This window comes from Solea solea, chromosome 10, assembly GCF_958295425.1.
Source record: "Solea solea chromosome 10, fSolSol10.1, whole genome shotgun sequence".
NCBI lineage: Eukaryota > Metazoa > Chordata > Actinopteri > Pleuronectiformes > Soleidae > Solea > Solea solea.
Genome location: NC_081143.1, coordinates 2,935,079 through 2,953,249, shown reverse-complemented (window position 1 = coordinate 2,953,249; position 18,171 = coordinate 2,935,079). Strand labels below are relative to the sequence as shown.

The window sequence follows — 18,171 nt, the reverse complement described above, 5'->3', positions numbered from 1 at the left end:
CAGTTGTAATACTACGTAATTTTTTGTTGAAAGCACATAACATTAAGTTACTTTGTCAAAAAAAGGAACATTATTCAAAGTCTAGTGAAAGTGTTTGTGGTTTTCAGAAGAACAGACGTGGGTCACGTTACAAACTGACATCTGTGAGACGAGCTGTCACTGCTCTGAAGAGAGATCATTTAACAGAGGTACAGGTTGTTTTAATGGCCAGTGACCTGAGAAAGCTCACTAAAGTACCAATTTAATTTGTTTGAGGATTATTGTCACAAACGTTCAAGTTATTTCTCAGGCCATGTTTTAAAAACCAGGTCATAACCTCATTTTGTCTGTTCTTTGCCATCTGACCTATTTATTTCCTCTGTGTTTATGCTCTGTTTGAAAATGCAAACGCAGGAATAGAGGCTATATATGTGTATGCCTTTGGTTTCAAGTCGGATTTCTATTTTAAATGAAAAGGTTACTTGTTTCTTCTAGTAAGATAAAAGAAGAAATGGAAAATTACACCTGGATTTTTAACAATGTGGACTTTTCCATTGTGTCCACATGATATTTCAATGGAATCTAATAAAAAAACAAAACATCCCCAGTCTTTGTGGGTCAGTGAACCAGGTCCAGCAAAAGAAGCTAGTGGAGCTAATTATGTCCTGAAAGATTTGTCCATTAAGTGCACCAATGATAATGTGTCTAAATGGAGGCAGAGTCCATAGATTTTTAGAACAATCCATTAAGTTAAACCCTAAATGGAAATGTTCCACAGATAATTGGTGTAAAGGAAAAAAAACACCTTTAATTCAACCATTAGCCTTTTATCTACAGCCTGTTTTAGCATTGGTTGTTTTTGGCCATTATCAATACTAAAGCTGTTAGCGTCAGACCCATTTCATACCCTGCTCACCAAAGTCACTTGGCTTCAGTGTACGTGGAGAACCGCTCGAGAGAGAGAGGTCTCTTTATGTACTAAAAGTGAGCTTCTTGACATATTCTTTAAGATTTCTCCCAGGTTTCCTTGGTTGAGTGAGAGTCTGTAAAATGCAGAAGGGTAGTTTTCACCATGTGGCGGTAATTCGGTTACGGTTCTTCTCCTACACAACGGTTGGCAGTTCACGCCGTTTACGCCCACTCAGGGTCGACACGGTAAGACAAACATTGGTCTAACCTGACAGTTTTATAAGTTAACCTCCTTTTCCTCACAGCTTTTGTGGTATTTTATTGCCCTCCAGGTCAACTCAGAAGATCCTCGAATGCATGTTTTATAGCAACGGTTGAAAGTGTCTCTTTGTGGTTTTATGAGCATTGAAATGTTAGCTGTGCATCGTTTCCCCTCCTGCGCCGTCTCGTGTTTCCTGTCACGAGACTCACCTGTTGTTGGCGTCTGTCTCTCTCTCTGTCTCTCTCTCTCTCTCTGTCTCTCTGCCTTTCTCCGTGACACAGATGAGGAAGGTGAGGAGTGAGCGTTCGCCTGAAACTGTCCCACAGCCCAGCTGCTCTGCTCGATTACCTCATGTGAGGCCTCGCTCCATACCAATAGTTGTGCCCCTGACTTCTGGACTGCGGAGCCTCAGTCCAGAAGCAATGGAGACGACTCCCATAACTCTGACTCGCCAAGATGCCCCAGACACTGCCTCGCACCGCAGCCCTCTCAATGTCAGCCCCTCTGGCAGCATGGAGGCCCTCAGTAGGTCAGTGTGATCAAAGCATCTAAGGAAACTGTAGATAATTACTACTACATTTTTAGCATTTGCATAACAATTATTATTAATTCAGAAAGTATGTTATGACCAGTTGGTGACAGAGGTACATACAGTATGTGTGTGTGGTTATATCAGAGTCGGCTTAAAACACAAACATAATACTTTTCCAAACTAAAAAATAGTAACCAACACAGGTTTTTCTATGGCCTGATCCTTAAAAATCAGTTTGTTAGTAACAATCATATGCAAAAATGTTCATTTATTGAAAAATACCTGCATTTTTGTCTGGACTTATATGCAGTATTTTACATAAAAAAGCAAAACATATATAAATTAAATATTAACGTTCACTTTTAGGGACTTAAAAGTGTTGATTAAGAGTTTGAGAATTAAAATGATTAGATCAAATGACTAAAACATGAATTATCAGATGCAAGTTGTAAAAATTTAACATCTATTGATTAACCTACCTCTAAAACAAATTCTTATTTGCTGGGGGTGGAAATCCTAGCAGACAAGATAAATAGGAAACAATCACTGTTTGCATATAGGTGAGGAGCTATCAGCGGCGTTATGGGGGTGAATCTTTGAATCAGGGATGTAACGCACCAGATCTGCAGCTATGTGGCTTTGGCATCTGAACAAGCCTATTATAAGAACCTGAAACTGGAACCACTCAGTGTCAAGTGTCCTCAGTCCTGGAAATAACCAGGCTACAGCTGTGTCTGTTGTTGGGGCTCTCGGCGCTTTAAGTGACGAGCTTAGACCAGCATTAACCTTCACACGTGCACAGTCCACACGCTGCAAATCACACTCACCTGACAGCAGCGATGGAGGTCACACTACGTCCCTTATAATATATAATAGTGTGTTCATTCTGTCATTGGATCATTGGATCAATGTCGTGTGTGCTGTTGAAGTAGTGAGGTGGGAAATGATGATGCTGTCGAGTACAGCTTTTAGAAGCCCCCCCCCCCCCCCCACTGTGACCTTTAGTAGGACATTAATCAGAGTTTAAATCTGTGTCAGCGCCAGATCCATTAACAGTTATTTAGTGTGACACCAATACAGTCCACTGCATGCAAGTATGTCTGAGTCAGTTTTAAAAGTCCTGTCAAAAGTAGGAAGAGGAACAGATTCTTGGATAAAAACTCTACCTTGCATCAAATATTACTTTTTAAATTGTGTGGAAAACCTTATTTACCTACCTTATTTACCTTTTTTTATCTTAAGCCTTTATCCCCAAGGTAAATGACCAGTATTGTTTGTTTGTGTTCCTTTAACAAGGCCAACCGGGAAACTCTTGCTGAGCAGATGTTCCTGAGAAAATGAAGTGGCTAAGTTTGAATACATCCACGGTGGCAAGTTGTCCTCACCGTGTCAGGGTGCCAGTAAATCTCTCGGTGAATTATATCCCCACTCAGTAAAATTCTCTGCGTCAGGTCGTATTAGGTTACTGATCTACAAGCAACATGACCGCGAGATCTCAGTAATGTGTGTCAGCAACCTGAACTCACGGGGGACTTCTGAAAGACACCTGAAACCAGCCAAAAAATTAGACACGTACAACTGGTCAGCAATCAAAGACGACTTATCAATGGTCAGAAATGGAGAAGGTGCTGTTCAAAGAGTTTGTTGGAGGAATGTTTTCACTAAAGTCGCTGTGATTTTCACAAACATCAGTGAAATTTGGTGTTTTCATTTCATTAGCTGCACTCACGTCGAATGATATTATTTTATGCATGACAATCATTTAATGTGTTGGGGAAAATATGACGTCAAGGATTTAAGAGGACTTTATTGGTGCCGCAGGACTTCTTGACGACACCTTCACGCTTCATTCCAGAATCTTCCCCCGCCCCGAGTCGCCCTGGCCACTGGTCATGTTTAGTGCAAATGAAAAACGTCACTCTCAGCATTTCCTCTACTTTTAGATCCTCTCGTGTATCTCTTCCTCTACCTGAAAGACTTTTTTATACCCCGGTGCTCTCACCTGTGCCTGAAATATGACACCATGCTCATTCACAGCCCCGTGAGCCAACATATCAGCATTATGTGAACATATTTTACTCCGAACATCGGGCAGTTGCACGTAGTGGATGCATGCTGGCTTTTGTGTGGAGTTGCCATGGTACGCTGAATCTTGTGATGTAACTATGAGGTTTCTTAGAAGCCTGTTGGAAAACGGTGGGTGTGAGGAACGTTGCAGTGTGGTGTGAGTGCAGGCTCCCTGTGGGTATAACAGTATTGTTGGCCTGAGAGGCTAAAGGCATGACAGCACAGATAAACATCTGGCGGGAGGAGACGCTGGTGTTGCTGCACTTTTAATGTTTTTAATGAAGTGCCTGTTTTTCAAATCTGTGCTTTCTGTACTAAGATTATAATGAAAGTTCGCCAGGTGTCAGCAGTTCAGCTAAAAGGATTATTCAGTTTTGATATGGTTGTAACTGCCCAACATAGACCATTTATAAATGATTATTTATTTATGAATAAGTGGACCTTGTCTTCTAGATGCAAACTCCCATTTTTTACACATTTGATGATCATACTGGTGTCCACTCATATATGCTGTTAGAAATTAAATTATAAATCAAATGAGAACTATAAGCTCTTTTTCATTTTAAATTTATTTTTACTCCAATGGAGTCGCCTCTGGTGGCTAACTGTTCCACTTCTGCTTCACTTTTCAAACTGGAATGCTACATCAATTTTTTTTAGTACAGCTGAAGCCTCTTGAATAAGTGGCAACAACAAAAGTGCCAAACATTCATTGGTTTTTCAGGTGATATGATATCGTTTCCTGGCGTCTAGGGATGTCCCGAGACAACTTTTTCACGTACGATACCGATATTGATCCGATACGATATCAGCACGAATTATTCATACTTTAATGACTTATTTTGTAGTGTGGAATGTTAGAATAGTTTAGATCAAGTGATATTACAGTCAGCAACAGTAGGTATGAGAAAAACTGACCCATTTATTATTAACCAATGGGTTACATCAATTTTAACCTTCAACTTAAGCATATTGGATTCTTTTCTATATTATATTATTCTATATTATTAATATCATACAGGGTCTGGTTCATTTCATCAGGAGGAAAGTACCAAGTGCTCATGGGGTGTTTCCAGAGCACCCGTGTTTCACAGGTAACAGCGTGTCTTCAGTGAACACCCCGATATGCGTTTTTTTGGGTGATATCAGACCGATATCAGATATCAATATCGGATGGGGACATCCCTACTGGCGTCGAAAGAGTAAATACATTTGCTATGATCATTTCGGCAAATCATTTTAATCTCAGTGCAACCAAACTGCAAACCTGAACTCATGTCATTGAAAAAAGGTGGTGTTTTGGTTTGTCCCTGTAAATTGTTGCATTCTGCTGCAGGTGTTCTTTACCCCATTTTTAACACCTAGATCATGATGGCCGTATGTTGCTCTAACACCTTTTTCTGATGGTATGAGCATATACCGTGCATAGCTTAGCAAGGCTTATCCAACACACTTTGGATCCTGACCGCCTGTGCTCATCGGTATTCTAAGAATGTCCAGCTCTCGTCTAAAACTCATTGGTCGTGAAGGGATCAGACCTTTTAGAATTATTATACAACAACCAAAAAATGATTTCACCAAAGCCTTGATGCATTTGAGATCTACACTTGTTGTGGTTTTACTTAGTCAGTCTGTTCTTCAGTCCCCTCAGTGCTACAAACCAACAACCTGTGTTTCTGCTGTATGTTATAGAGAGGGATTTTGTAAAAGGTAAGGCAGGGCCTTTGCAGTTTACCCTGAGGATTAGGCTGCCTTTGTGTGCATATTTTGATAAATGCTTAAAAAGTGGATTGTGTCCAGATTGACTAATGTCTCATTTGTAGTTTTCCATTCACCACTGAGAGATCCGGCCTTTTCAGAGCATTCCAACAAAGCTTCTCGTTATCCCCTCAGTAAGGTAGTGGGTAAGCAGGATTTCCGCTTTTGCAATCCAAGGTGGCTGTGACGGCACACATAGTTTTAATACGCTTGCCAGACTGAGTAACACCAGTTAAGAACATGAGTGGCTGCTTATTTGAAGGGGACTTTTGCCACTGAGTCCCCAAAAGAATTTGTAAGTAAGGAACAAGAAAGTTTCCTCTAAATTGTGTCATTAGAGGACATTTTTGGATGAAGTTTGATGAACTTTGGCCCATTTTGATTCCCGCCTGACTTGAAATCTAAATCCTTTGTTTTGAAGCTGTTGAGGTGTGAGGTCTGAGTGGCCTGAGTGTTTTCCTCACCAACAGTTACGCCTGCCTATTACCGCAACCCTCATGAAGTCATGTCACGTACCCAAACACACAGTTACCAAAACATTCACTCAATAACAGCTGAGTCCTTTATTGTTTAGAAGGTCTGTCTAAGAATCAGCATGTTTATAACCAACAATCCTCTATTATTCTGTTCCTTTTTCTGATACTAAACAAAACCGGCAAGCCAGAATATTTACATCGTCAATGAAACAGTAGAAAGGACACTTATCTTATTAAAGCTGCTCTGTCTGTACCACAGATAAGCTTAACACTTTAACACAGTTAAGATTGTAGCTCGACTGTACCGTTAATTAAAAAAAAAAAATTAACTTCTTGAATTAAGTGTGTCAGCCTCCACTATTCTGTCCTGGACATCAGTGTATTTACATGCATGTTAAAAGTCCAATTTTAGTCAGACTAAGACAATAATTCGATTTTCTTAATGTCATGTAAACACAGTAGTCCGACTAAAATCGAGCTAGTCTTAGTCTGACTAACATAACTGGATAATGCTATTCATAGTCCGATTACTCCTGCATGTATACGCTTAGTCGGACTGGAGTAGGACTTGGCGTTCTGCACATGCGCCAAAATTTCCTCCCTGTCTTTAAACTGGAAGTAGGAGACAACTTATCAAGTGCAGTGGTGACGGCATGGGCATCTTTCTTCAGACAACACAGCCACCACAAGAGCCATGCTTGATCTAGTTTGTGTCACGTTTACTATGTACAGCAGATATGAAACATACAGAACCACAGCACTAGCTTATAGAGAGATACAGAGGCAGAGGCAGACGTACACGGCCAATAAATTGATTTTCTCCTCCACATGTATATACTCACACTTGGCAAGTTGTCCAATTGCCTGTCTCAGTCAGACTTCAGCCTTAGCTCGATTAAACTGTGCATTTAAAGGGTGTTTTTCTTGTTGTCTTCTTCTGCGTAATGTGCACGGTTCCCAGGCCAGTTTGTGTCTCATTGAATACTGTATATACCAGCACTAGTAATTCAACTCCAAACAGCGTTACATTATCTGGGAGTTTTAGTTGTACTTAGTTGAAATTCTATTTAGTCCAATTTCAGTCGGACTAACACAAAAATCCAAATTCAATACTCAATAATAGCTCTATTTTCCTGACAGCTCTTTCTGATGTGAAGTGTTTGATAAGTGCCATGGGTCTTTTCTAGGATCCACTCAGGAGCCACAAACACACAACCTTCTCTGCCCCTGAGGTTAGGCTGTTTATCATGTTCATGTGGTGACAGTTGTTTGACGGAGGAAGGGGAATAGCAACAGCAGCAAAGATGAGCTCGCTGACAGCAGCTTTACGATATCCATCATTATTTCAGCATTTGTTAAGTGATATATACTGACTCTCAGTGCAGGCAGCCCATAGCCAAGAAGAAATGGAACTTGTCTTGTGACAGAAGCCAGTTCCAGTCCCTGCCAGGTTAAGGGCTGGGGAACACATCCAGTGAACCTTGTGCCGGTCGGTCCCAAGCCTGGATAAATGGAAGGATTGCATCAGGAAGAGCATCCGGTGTGAAAATCTCTGCCAAACCAAATATGTGGATGATCTGCTGTGGCGACCCCCAGAGAGGGGAAAAAAAAAAGATATATTTATATACACTGACCCTCAGTAATTAATATGCTTGGTGTCAAATTCTCACGATGGAGAAGATGGAGCAATTGACATGGATTAAAAACATATTCAAATGTCTTATTAACTACCAGCATTCATAATATAATCTATAATTTGAGTTCTTGATTAGACACCAGTTCTTTCTGTTAATGCGTGGCACATTTGTATTGAAGCATTATGTGAATTTGTTTTGGAAAACAAACTAAGCCTCGTGTCTGTAACTGCGAGGCTGATACTAAAAACCTCTTACTGATTTTTTTTCCCGTAGTACATTTGTAAAGTGAGAACACAAATAGAGTTTATGTTGTTCTCACAAGCGCTCACGTCTCTCAGGTTCACTAACACCCTCCCCACAAGAGAAAAACAAGCAAACAAAAAAAACAAACGGATGAAAGATCACGCTGTTATTCTCTCTGCTGTATTCACTCAAAATAAAAGACTGATATAAATACTTTATTTTATTGGGTTAGACAACTTCATGTTAAAATAAATAAATGCAGCTTGGTTCAGGTTTAGGTTGCAGTGGTTTTCTTTCTGGTTTGATTTGAAAGAGGAAAGTGAAACATCCAGCACCACTGATTATGAAATATTCAGCTTGTTAGTGCCAGGACATGAAAATGTTAAGCAATCTCAGCATCAGATCCAGAGCCAGTTCCTCTTATTGTTGCATAATTTCATCATGTGTCACTAACATACATTAAAGTGGCCATTTCTCTGTAATTACCCCAGATAAGTTCCACAAAAGCACCCATCTGTAGAACTGCATCCCATTATTCTGCAGACAAAAGGCAGCCTTATGATCCTGTTTCCTGCTGCAGTAACATGTAGTAATAGGTGATGGTGGAAGTTAATGTTTCATACGAAAGCATTTGACAGCAACGTACTGCAAACTAATTATTAATCCGTGTTTGTTTTCATATTCCAGTTCCCAAGAAGAAGAGAGGCCGATATCTCCTTTCTTCATGAGGTAGGTCTCTTCACTCAGTGTCAAAAACTGGCACAAGTCTGTTGGCGTGGGCTGGAGGTGTGTGTTCTTGTATTTGTTGCTTTGTGAGGACTAAAAATCGTATAAACTGCACAGAGTGAAGACATTTTGGGAAAGGTGGTGCTCAAATCTGCTTTTCCAGGGTTAAGATCTGGTTTTAGGGTTAGAATTGGGTTTAGGTTAGGGTTATGTACTTACTAGGGAATGCATTATCTCTATGAGGTGTCCACATTAAGATTCAAAAACAAGTTTTTTTGTGTGTGTGTGTGTGTGGGTGGGTGGTGGGGGGGAGAAGCAGTTGTGTGCTGCTTCAGTGCATTGTCATCGGAAACAATGGAACCACCAGTTAGTGGGAAAGCAGGGCAACATGCACATGCAACAGTTTGCTCACCACTGTTTTGTAGTTGTGGCAGAGGCAGCTATGTTTCAGACACACAACCTCAACAACACACACGTCTGAATGAAGTCACCGTCTTTCAGAGTGATGTGGTGGTTTAGTCTGAAGCTTCTAGTGAATCAATGGAAAAGTAATCTGCGACAATGTGTATGTTCATCATGACAAAGTGAGGCAACAGCAACATTGTGCTAGTGATGTGAGACAACTGCAAACAAATGCCCATGAAAAGTCTCAGAAATGAATTCTATAGCTTAAAAAACCTGGTACTTCATGCTACTTGTTCCCCATTACTTCATAGTCTCTCCTCAACCTGGCTGTGACGTCTATATGCGACACAAACAGACTAACTATTGACGAGCAAAGCGGTATTTTTGGTGTGCTGAATCATCAGAATCAGTACTTCCTGTATAACTGAAATAAGGCTGAACGGGTTATGATTCGGCTCACTGGTGTATCGCTGAAAACACCACATTCCTCTGTGAAGATTTTAAATTTCCTTGATCGACGCATATTTCAGATTTAAAAAGAAGTCTTTTTAACTGATCTACAGTTCGGCATTGATCAGTTTGATTCTTGTGTCGGACCTCACATTCATGACTCTTCCAGTGACGACACTCTCTAACCAATCAGCGGGCAGCAGTCTGATGACGTCACATATTAGTATTGGCTCAGCTCGCTTGGAACCTCGTCAGAGGAAACTATCCTTAATGGATAAATAAAAACCGAGTTGAGTCGAGTGGAGCCAAATCGTGCTACAACTGTTTAATGGAAAAGCGCCAAAACACTTCCTCAGTCATGTCTGATAGTATTGCTTGTCAGAGCCCATTTTCAGTTAAAGGACGGAATAATAATGTGACATTGTTTCTGTTCACAGAGACAAACGAAGGCAGAATAATAATGCCATCAACAACAATAATTACCACAGGTTACACACTGCAGCTTTGATTCAATCATTTTTTCAGAAATTGCAGAATATTGATTGTTACACATTGCATTACAGTAAACCAATTATATTTTGCACTGCTTTAACAAAACAAGGTATTTTGTTTCCTGTTAAAGTTTTTTTGGATGAATGAAATTGTCAGGTCATTGTAATAAAATATAATTGTAATAATATCTAGCATAAAATCACCATTAGGCCCGCATCATTTGCAGTAATACATTTCCTTGTCATTGATGGAAGATGGCGTAATATGAGTAAAAAATAAAACAAAGCACTAGGAACGCAAGACAGTGTTGATAGAACAAATGTTAGTGTTTTTGCAAACACAACACACATACTTTTTAGTACTGCCTGACCACACCTCCTTGATAATCACCTGTTAATCATCAATTATCCCACTGTCATTATTCCACAGTGGGTGCTGACAGTGTGTGTGGACTTAAAGCCGTCCAAACACAGCAGTGTGTCGACTCATGGACAGTGTTAATGACTCATTCAGTTAGTCATTTGCAGTTGGCACATTTTCTTTTGAGTCTTATTTGCTAATGTGACCTTAGAGCTGATACGGCTCAAGGGCGACTGTGTTTGTGATCAAGCGTTATTGTTGCTGTCAGCGTTATAAGGTTACAGGCGTCAAAGCTGCATACTGTACAATTGTAAATACACTTTATGATTTTATGATTCTTATAAAAACGTTAAAAAAAAGGGTTTTTGATTGTCTGGTTAAAACCTACAATTACACCATAGCAACAATATCACTGGAGATATTTATGACGTTGGCCTAAATATTTCAATGGAGATAAGACTTTTACTGCTTTTACATATGTTTTTTTTAGTAGCAGCAAAAATGCAAACTCTTTTTTTGTCCATGATGCTCTGAGGTGTCAATCCAAACGCTGATCTAAGGCTTGGACATGTGGTCAGTCATAAAGTCAGCAATGTACAGTATGTGTAGCATTTAGTAGATAATATCTGTGCTATGAGACTCATAATCTCTAATATGTAATATTACATAAGCTATATACACTCAGCAATTTTAATTATCTTTTTTCAAAAACAGCTTACCAACACAGAAAAAAGGTCAACTCTTTGATTTCATTAGATTTTATTGGTTTACCTAATAAAGTGGTCATGGCATGGACAGAGTGAGTTTGTGTGTGATGTGTTATCGGTCATGTTTGAGCTCTTAATGTCACCCTAAAACAGTTTTAGTGCTGTAACCATGCACTAAGTGTTTAATTTTCTCAGTTGAGAGCAGGGATGGGATGATATCGATATCACAAACGCGAGTATCTATATTAGTCAGTCATTTTAGACCATTTATGAACTATGAAGCTGTTAACAACACATTTGTGCTGAGTCATTTCAAAGAGATCATTCTCCAACTGTGTCACAAATATTGCTCTCCCAAAAAGAAGAAATAAACAGCCCAAACATGACTCACATTTGTATCTGTCCGATATCCAATCCAGTGATTTTGACCAGTATTGGACTGATACGATACTGACTGATACCGATTCCTATCCCTAGTTGAGAGTAGTGATGTATAGCAATACAGGATATTATGTAGGATAATGGTGAATGGAGAAAAACATTAAAATGTGTGTGCCATAAGGGGGAGCTACATCTTTCCCCATTACTTTATGATCTTATTAACATTAAACAAAATGCATCCTATCTGTGATGTTTCTGTCCACCTGTTTAAGAATCTAATCAAAAATTATATGAATACATAATCTGGATTTTATCATTTATTACAATAGTATCTTATCTTATATATTATTTTGGTCAGGATAATCAGAAATGTTCTATGCCTAGTTGAGAGATATACTTGATGCCGTTGATTATTAACAATATACATGATTACTTATAATCACTGCTGAAACTTTAAAAAAATCATAGTTTTATATAATTGTTAAAACATAATACAAAAATATCTAAACTCATACAGGTTTCATCTGTGTCTGTGTGTGTGTGGATGGAATAAGCATCTGCTGTGTCAGCTGTGAAGTTAGCAATTTTTATGCAATTACCGCAGAAACATCTTATTTTGTTCTTAATTATATTTGCAAAGCAATTTTCCTGATTAGTGGCTCCTAAATAGAGCAATTACACCGAAGCTTCTGTAAAACAAAGACTTGCTTTGCTGGCTTTTTAAAATCACACCCAGCAGGACGTGTGATTATAAATCAGTGACTTAACTGTCAAGCAGATCTTACAGACGCCATCAAAATCAAAACAGCCCACCTGCTGACTCATCAATGGTCATTGAGAAATGGCATTTTCAGGCAATCCTGATAGGATAATTATATTTATGCTGCGGGTTTATTGGCAGAATCCAAGAAGTTGGAAATAGCAGAGGCAGCGCGAAAGTGGTAGTGTGGATAAAGCTGTGTGTTCAGTGCTCATATTCTTCTTAGGTATGTGAAGACCACTGTAGTTCTCTGACACACTTAGTAAAGGGAAGGGTGAGTTGGTCTTCCATTTGATTTAAACAGTAACTTAACCCCAAACCCCCCTTTTCAGGTAAAAACTATCATTGTGTATTTGTATCTAGTAATATTATGCAAATCTTCACCTTTTAGTGTAAAGTATTGAAATTATACAAATTGTGATAAAAATCAGTATCTACTGCCTCTGTCTGGTCAAACATCAGTGACTGCATTCAAATTTTTGCCATTAGCTATTGTAGTGTGCGCTTACATCACTGGGTCACACTCACATCACTCTTTTGTCTAATCAAAGCAAGGCTTGTTATCCCAGACTCCTCCCCCTTTTTGGGGAGGAGCCTCCCTCATAAGTCCCTTATGAGTCTCCCTCACTGATCTCTGTCTACTTCTTGGCAAGAGTTAGGCTTTAATCTCCAGCCTCACCATTCTTGCTAAAGATGACGTGCTTTTGTTGTTGGAGCGGAATGAAAAATGGCTAACACATGGTTCACCCTTCACCACAGTGTTCAAGATGTTAAAGTGCATTAGTGAGCATTTGTGCAAATTTATACACATAAGAAGTTCATTTTTCAAATTTAAATTCTATATAACAGTATCAAATCTATGTGCAGACCGCTCTGTTTCTCAAACTAAACTAAACTAAGCTGTGGATAATATTTAATCTTCCTCACTCACTCTTCTCAAAAAGGAAAATAATGTGTCTCCAAACATAAACTATTTATTTAACTATAATAAATCCAGTGATCCTCCCTGAATCAGTGTCTCTCCAGGTCAGTGTTTATTCTTTGACAGACCAGTTATTCTTAAACTGGGTCATCTTTTTTTTTAACTCTTCAGAGGTGAAGTGCTGTGTTACAGTAACCAGCTTTTTCAAAGATGAACCATTCATGTTGCAGTTTAACTCAGACAATGGAAAGACAAGAAGTCACACTTTGATTTCCAAGACTAAAGCTTAAAAAGTCACAGCAGCTTATCTGTTCTGATCTAACACTAGGTGAGAGCAGGAGTGACATCAAGTTCCATTTTTAGTATATGTGTCAAAGAAAAGTCTGTGTAGTGAGTTCACTCTGGAGCTCTGGAGGTGATGTTTTTATTTCACTTCTGACACAGTGACTCAACCTCATTACCCTCGGCTGTCTTTTGTCAGTCGCTCAGAACTGCAAGAGTCACCATGACGCGCCAGAAAACAATCCCTCCTCATACCAGAGTGGTTTCACATCGTTACATCTTTACTTACAGCTAAATATTGCGGGCTGTGATATCACTTTCTTTGGTAAATCACAAACTGCCACACTTCCATAACCTATGCCAACATGAGGCTTATTTGAGACGATGATGATAGCTGCAAGATGGATACGTAATGACAACATGTTTTACACTTGACACTTACGCTCAGCCAGACCCAGCTGTTTGTTTCATCAACAGGATTTAACATTATGTGCCAAAATAGATATTTGTTTAAAGCCAAATTGAGTTTTTCATAAAAATCACTTTTACTTACAAAGTTAGTTTATTTAACCCTTAGAACCCTTGTTGCTTTTTTTCCATTACTATGTATAACGTATATACAGCATAGACAATCTGATGAAATTATAATTTATTTTAATTTTAACCATCTATATAAACACACCACAAGCAAAAATGACTCAAATTTTTAAAAATGCATATTGAATTGAACGATCACATACACAAAAACAGAGACCAAGCAGTTTTCAAAGCTTGAAATTTTAAAAACATTTATTTTGACACTGGAAAAGTCTAAACAGGATTAAAAAAAAAAAAAAAAAAAAAACATAAATTAGATAAATTTAACATAGATTTCCAGATTTCTGGAATTTTATATCAAGGCATGTCATTCCACAAAAGTCTTAGTCTATGCATGCATAAAAAAAAAAAGAATTCTGCCCAGGATAAACAAAGGGATAATTTACCAAGGGTGCATCTAAGGGTTAAGTAGAAGAAACTATATATACACTCAATGTACACTTACATCTTCTGATTCTCCCAAGGTAAATCAAAGAGATTAAACGTTAATAAAGGTAAAATAAAATCAATCATTCATGATTGACTAATCTGTCAGTCAAAAATATTCATTTTACTGTAATAGAGGAGCAAAGAAACTGAAACCAGAGCATTAAGATGTGAATTTGAGAAGAACATTGTACTCAATGAACTGACCATTACAATAGTGGGCACAGTCTGTAAGAAATACAAAATACATTTCTTCAATACAAATTGTTTACTTTTCAGAATTGTCTTAAATTTAATTTAATTTGTGAAATATGCAGCTTATTCACAACTTTTAAAAATCCTTTCAAACTGTCACATGTAGGCCACCGTAAGCTCAATTTGTCACATTATTGTGACACATTATAATTGCACATTATTGCAATTTTACAGTATAATTCAACTTCTCACCACTTTTATATCATGCAAATTTATATCTCATTAACATTGGTTGTATTTCTTCTGCACTTGATGAACGTGAGCCCCATGACATTGAAAAGTAATAAGTTATTACACCATCTCTGTTATTTTCACCTCTTGCTGTCCCAGGTTTGACCTATTATTCTTCCTGCTGTCCCCAGAGATAATTGGTTGGTTTTTAATGGAGCCTGTTTGCCCAAGCAGATATTCACTTTCACTTCCCCACTTCCCCGTCTTGTCTAACACTAGAAATGAAACTGAAGATGGAAGATGAAAACTCAAAATCTAAACAGAAATACTGTATAATATACAAGTTCATGTTCATATCACACTGCAGTGTGTGTTTCCCTGTGACTCGCTCTCCCCGCTCACGTCTGTGATAATGTCTGTGCAGGTGTGCGTCATTCTGCACAGGTTCACCACAGTCACCTTCACAGTGTCGTTCCATTATTCCAGGATTATCTCTGCTTTATCAGTGCTCTGTACAGAGGCCTCTGCCAAGCTCTGCTATTACTGTCAACATCAGTGTTTAGGAAGATTTCTTTCACGTGACCCCCATATGTGTCAAGTTGGTTCTGCTCCAGGAGAAGCAGACATGACGTGTACCAGTAAGTCTATGTGTGTCTGTTTCCTTTCTTTTTTTTTACCAACATCACTTGCATTTGTTATCCCAACAATGTCAAAGCTGGTAGTGAACACACTGGTGCCCTGAGTACGTCACCTGCCAAATGACCCGTTGGACAGTTATGAGATCAACAGTCAGACAGACGTTCCTTGCATTTAAAGACAGATTTCAGCACATTTAACAACTGCTGCTTCAGTGATGTTTGACTTAGATGTAGTCACAGCTCAGATTACTCATGTTTCTTGAACAATCTACCAAAAACACTTCCAAAAACAGCTTTTTAGCTTTATAGAATCTCTGATGAATAAAAATCATGTAACATTAAATAGAGGGAAATGGTCAATTTCAGGGAAAAGAAGCTGTGGACTGTGTATGAACGTTGTCTGTCAATGATAAACCAAATGGTGTAGTTAACGTTTTACTTCTTTTTCAATGCTACAGTCAGATTCTATGTATAATGAAAAAAAAACTACTTTATATGTGTAGTTTTAGACCTGTGAGTATTTGGACACAAGGACAGAGAAAAATTGTTTATCATATAGAAAATGTTGACCCTTTCTTTTAGCCATTCGCTTCTTAATATTCTAGTGCAGTGCACGTGTGTGTTTTTAGTAATTGTTAGTTTGGTGTGTTTAAGTGCTCATTGTTACTATTACACATCAAAAGTTCAGTGATATTTTTGTTTGTGTATGGTAGAAAGCAAATCCTGATACTGACATAATGGCATACAATAAATATGGAAAATTGAACTACATGGTTGCATAACAATTTATTTATTTTTGGGACCTTGCAGTCGGAATTGTCATTTGTTGCAAGTGTCAGTTTGTTGCACATCATGTTTTACGTAGTTTTGAATAGCCACTGCATACCTGTGTTTGTTGGCGTGTTGTTGCAAAATCAGCTGACTCATTGTAATGCACGTAAACTGCATTGAGTAAAATCCGCTGACTCATTTTAATGCAGACACACCACATTCAGGGAGTGTTTATTGTTGAGCTCAGACATAATAATCACCCACACATCTTGCACTCTGCCAAAAGGCCCACTTATCCTCTCAGGTAGCCCACAGTGCTGTGTGAGTGAGAGGGGGAGTGGCTACAGTAGAGCGGTGAAAGCCACTGTGTGCTTCTTTTACTGATACATTTAACATTATATTTAACAATATCTTTTGCGTTACTTATCCAAACAATGTCAAACTTGGCACTGCGCTTACTCGTGCCCGTCGCAAGACACGTGTCAATTGACTCACCTGGTTTAATAATGGGTTGAATAAATTAAGACATTTCAAAATAAGGGTCTATAGGATATTTAAAGAGAGAGAATGCTGAGATGCTTACAATATACCACATTGGATGGTCGCTTGGATGAGTAATGAAAGCAGCACTTCCTCAGGTTGGTTAAAATCTCTTTGATGCTGTTTTTCTAACCTTTAAAACTGTACATCACATTTTTTAAGTGCCTCGGAGGAAAGGACGCACAAAGATTTATGTGATATTCTTTATCGCTGCCGCAAAGATGTGCCGTGTAGGTGTTTGCGCTAAGAGAGAGAGAGAGAGAGAGAGCACGTAGGAAATTCAAGTAACCATAATATTCAATTGCCACATCAGCTGGTGCCTTCGCTCTCTGAGGACGCACTTATGCTGTGAACACAGCTGAAGTCAACACACACTCATGCACACTAGATGCCTTGATCACCAAGGGCCAGATTCAGAGCCTGGGGGATTTCCAGCGTTGCTCAGTGACCTGTTGTGACCACCTGTCTCAATTGCATTAACTCACCTTCCCCTGGTGTCTTTCTTTCAGTGACCACCTCTCTCCTGTCTGCTGCACTCCAGATGTGGTGAAGTAAGTGATGTCACGTTGCTCTTGTAGTTAATCAGGTTACACTTTAACTACAGTTTGCTCAGAAGAAAATCAAATACTCTGTTATCGGAGCTTAAATGGATACATTTGTGTCCCTGTCTTTTTATCTCCTGCAGTTTTCTGGACAGGACGATACGCTCAGCAGTGGAGCAGCACCTGTTTAATATTAACCCTTTAGGGGATCAAGGTTCGGAGGAGTGTGAGTTGACCCCACGTAGGACATCTCCAAAGGTGACGCCAACTGCGCGACAGAGACGTCGACACCAGAGAGACCAGCAGCAGCAGCAGCAGGAGGAGGAGGAGAAGGAGGAGCAGGAGGAGGAGGAGGAGTATCTGAGACATCGAGAAAGAGACAGGTACTTTTTCAGCAGTTGGTGGCACCAGATTTAGTTCAATCTCGTCATGTGTTATCTCCATTTGTGTCATTAACGCTGCTTTTATTATTATTATTATTATTATAATAATACCATCAACATTATTTGTATGTTTCATCCTTCATCTGAAAACAGGCTCTGTCAGGCAAAACTATCAGACCTGATTGGGGTAGTGTTCATGTGTATACAGCTGTAGCACCAGGATGAGACTTCCTGTACTTCCTGGAAAGTTGTAACGTGACACAAGATCTTAACGGGCGAAGGAATACAGAGAGGCTTACTTCAGGAGTTTGAATAAAAATGTAAATGTGTGCGATGATTATGATTTGTGCAGATCTGTGAGAAACAAAGATGGTCTCTTCAGTCTGTAGAATAAGATGTGTATAGATCTAGACGTGTCACAGGCATTTCTTTATTTTTTTAAAAGTTACAAAAGCAGGAATGGACCATTTTTAGGTTAAACTTGGTGATGTGACATGATA

The 18,171-nt window shown here is 38.9% G+C and overlaps 1 protein-coding gene across 5 annotated transcripts in view; it reads left to right on the top strand.

The window, feature by feature from the left end:
- Positions 1-18,171, top strand: part of fam13a (family with sequence similarity 13 member A) — a 56,282-nt gene that overhangs the window by 14,623 nt on the left and 23,488 nt on the right. For all 5 annotated transcript variants that reach the window (XM_058641563.1, XM_058641566.1, XM_058641564.1 and 2 more), the window contains 4 exons: positions 1,432-1,679; positions 8,551-8,592; positions 17,256-17,297; positions 17,432-17,671. In XM_058641563.1, coding sequence (XP_058497546.1) covers positions 1,432-1,679; positions 8,551-8,592; positions 17,256-17,297; positions 17,432-17,671 — 572 coding nt within the window. The remainder of the gene's footprint in view (positions 1-1,431; positions 1,680-8,550; positions 8,593-17,255; positions 17,298-17,431; positions 17,672-18,171) is intronic.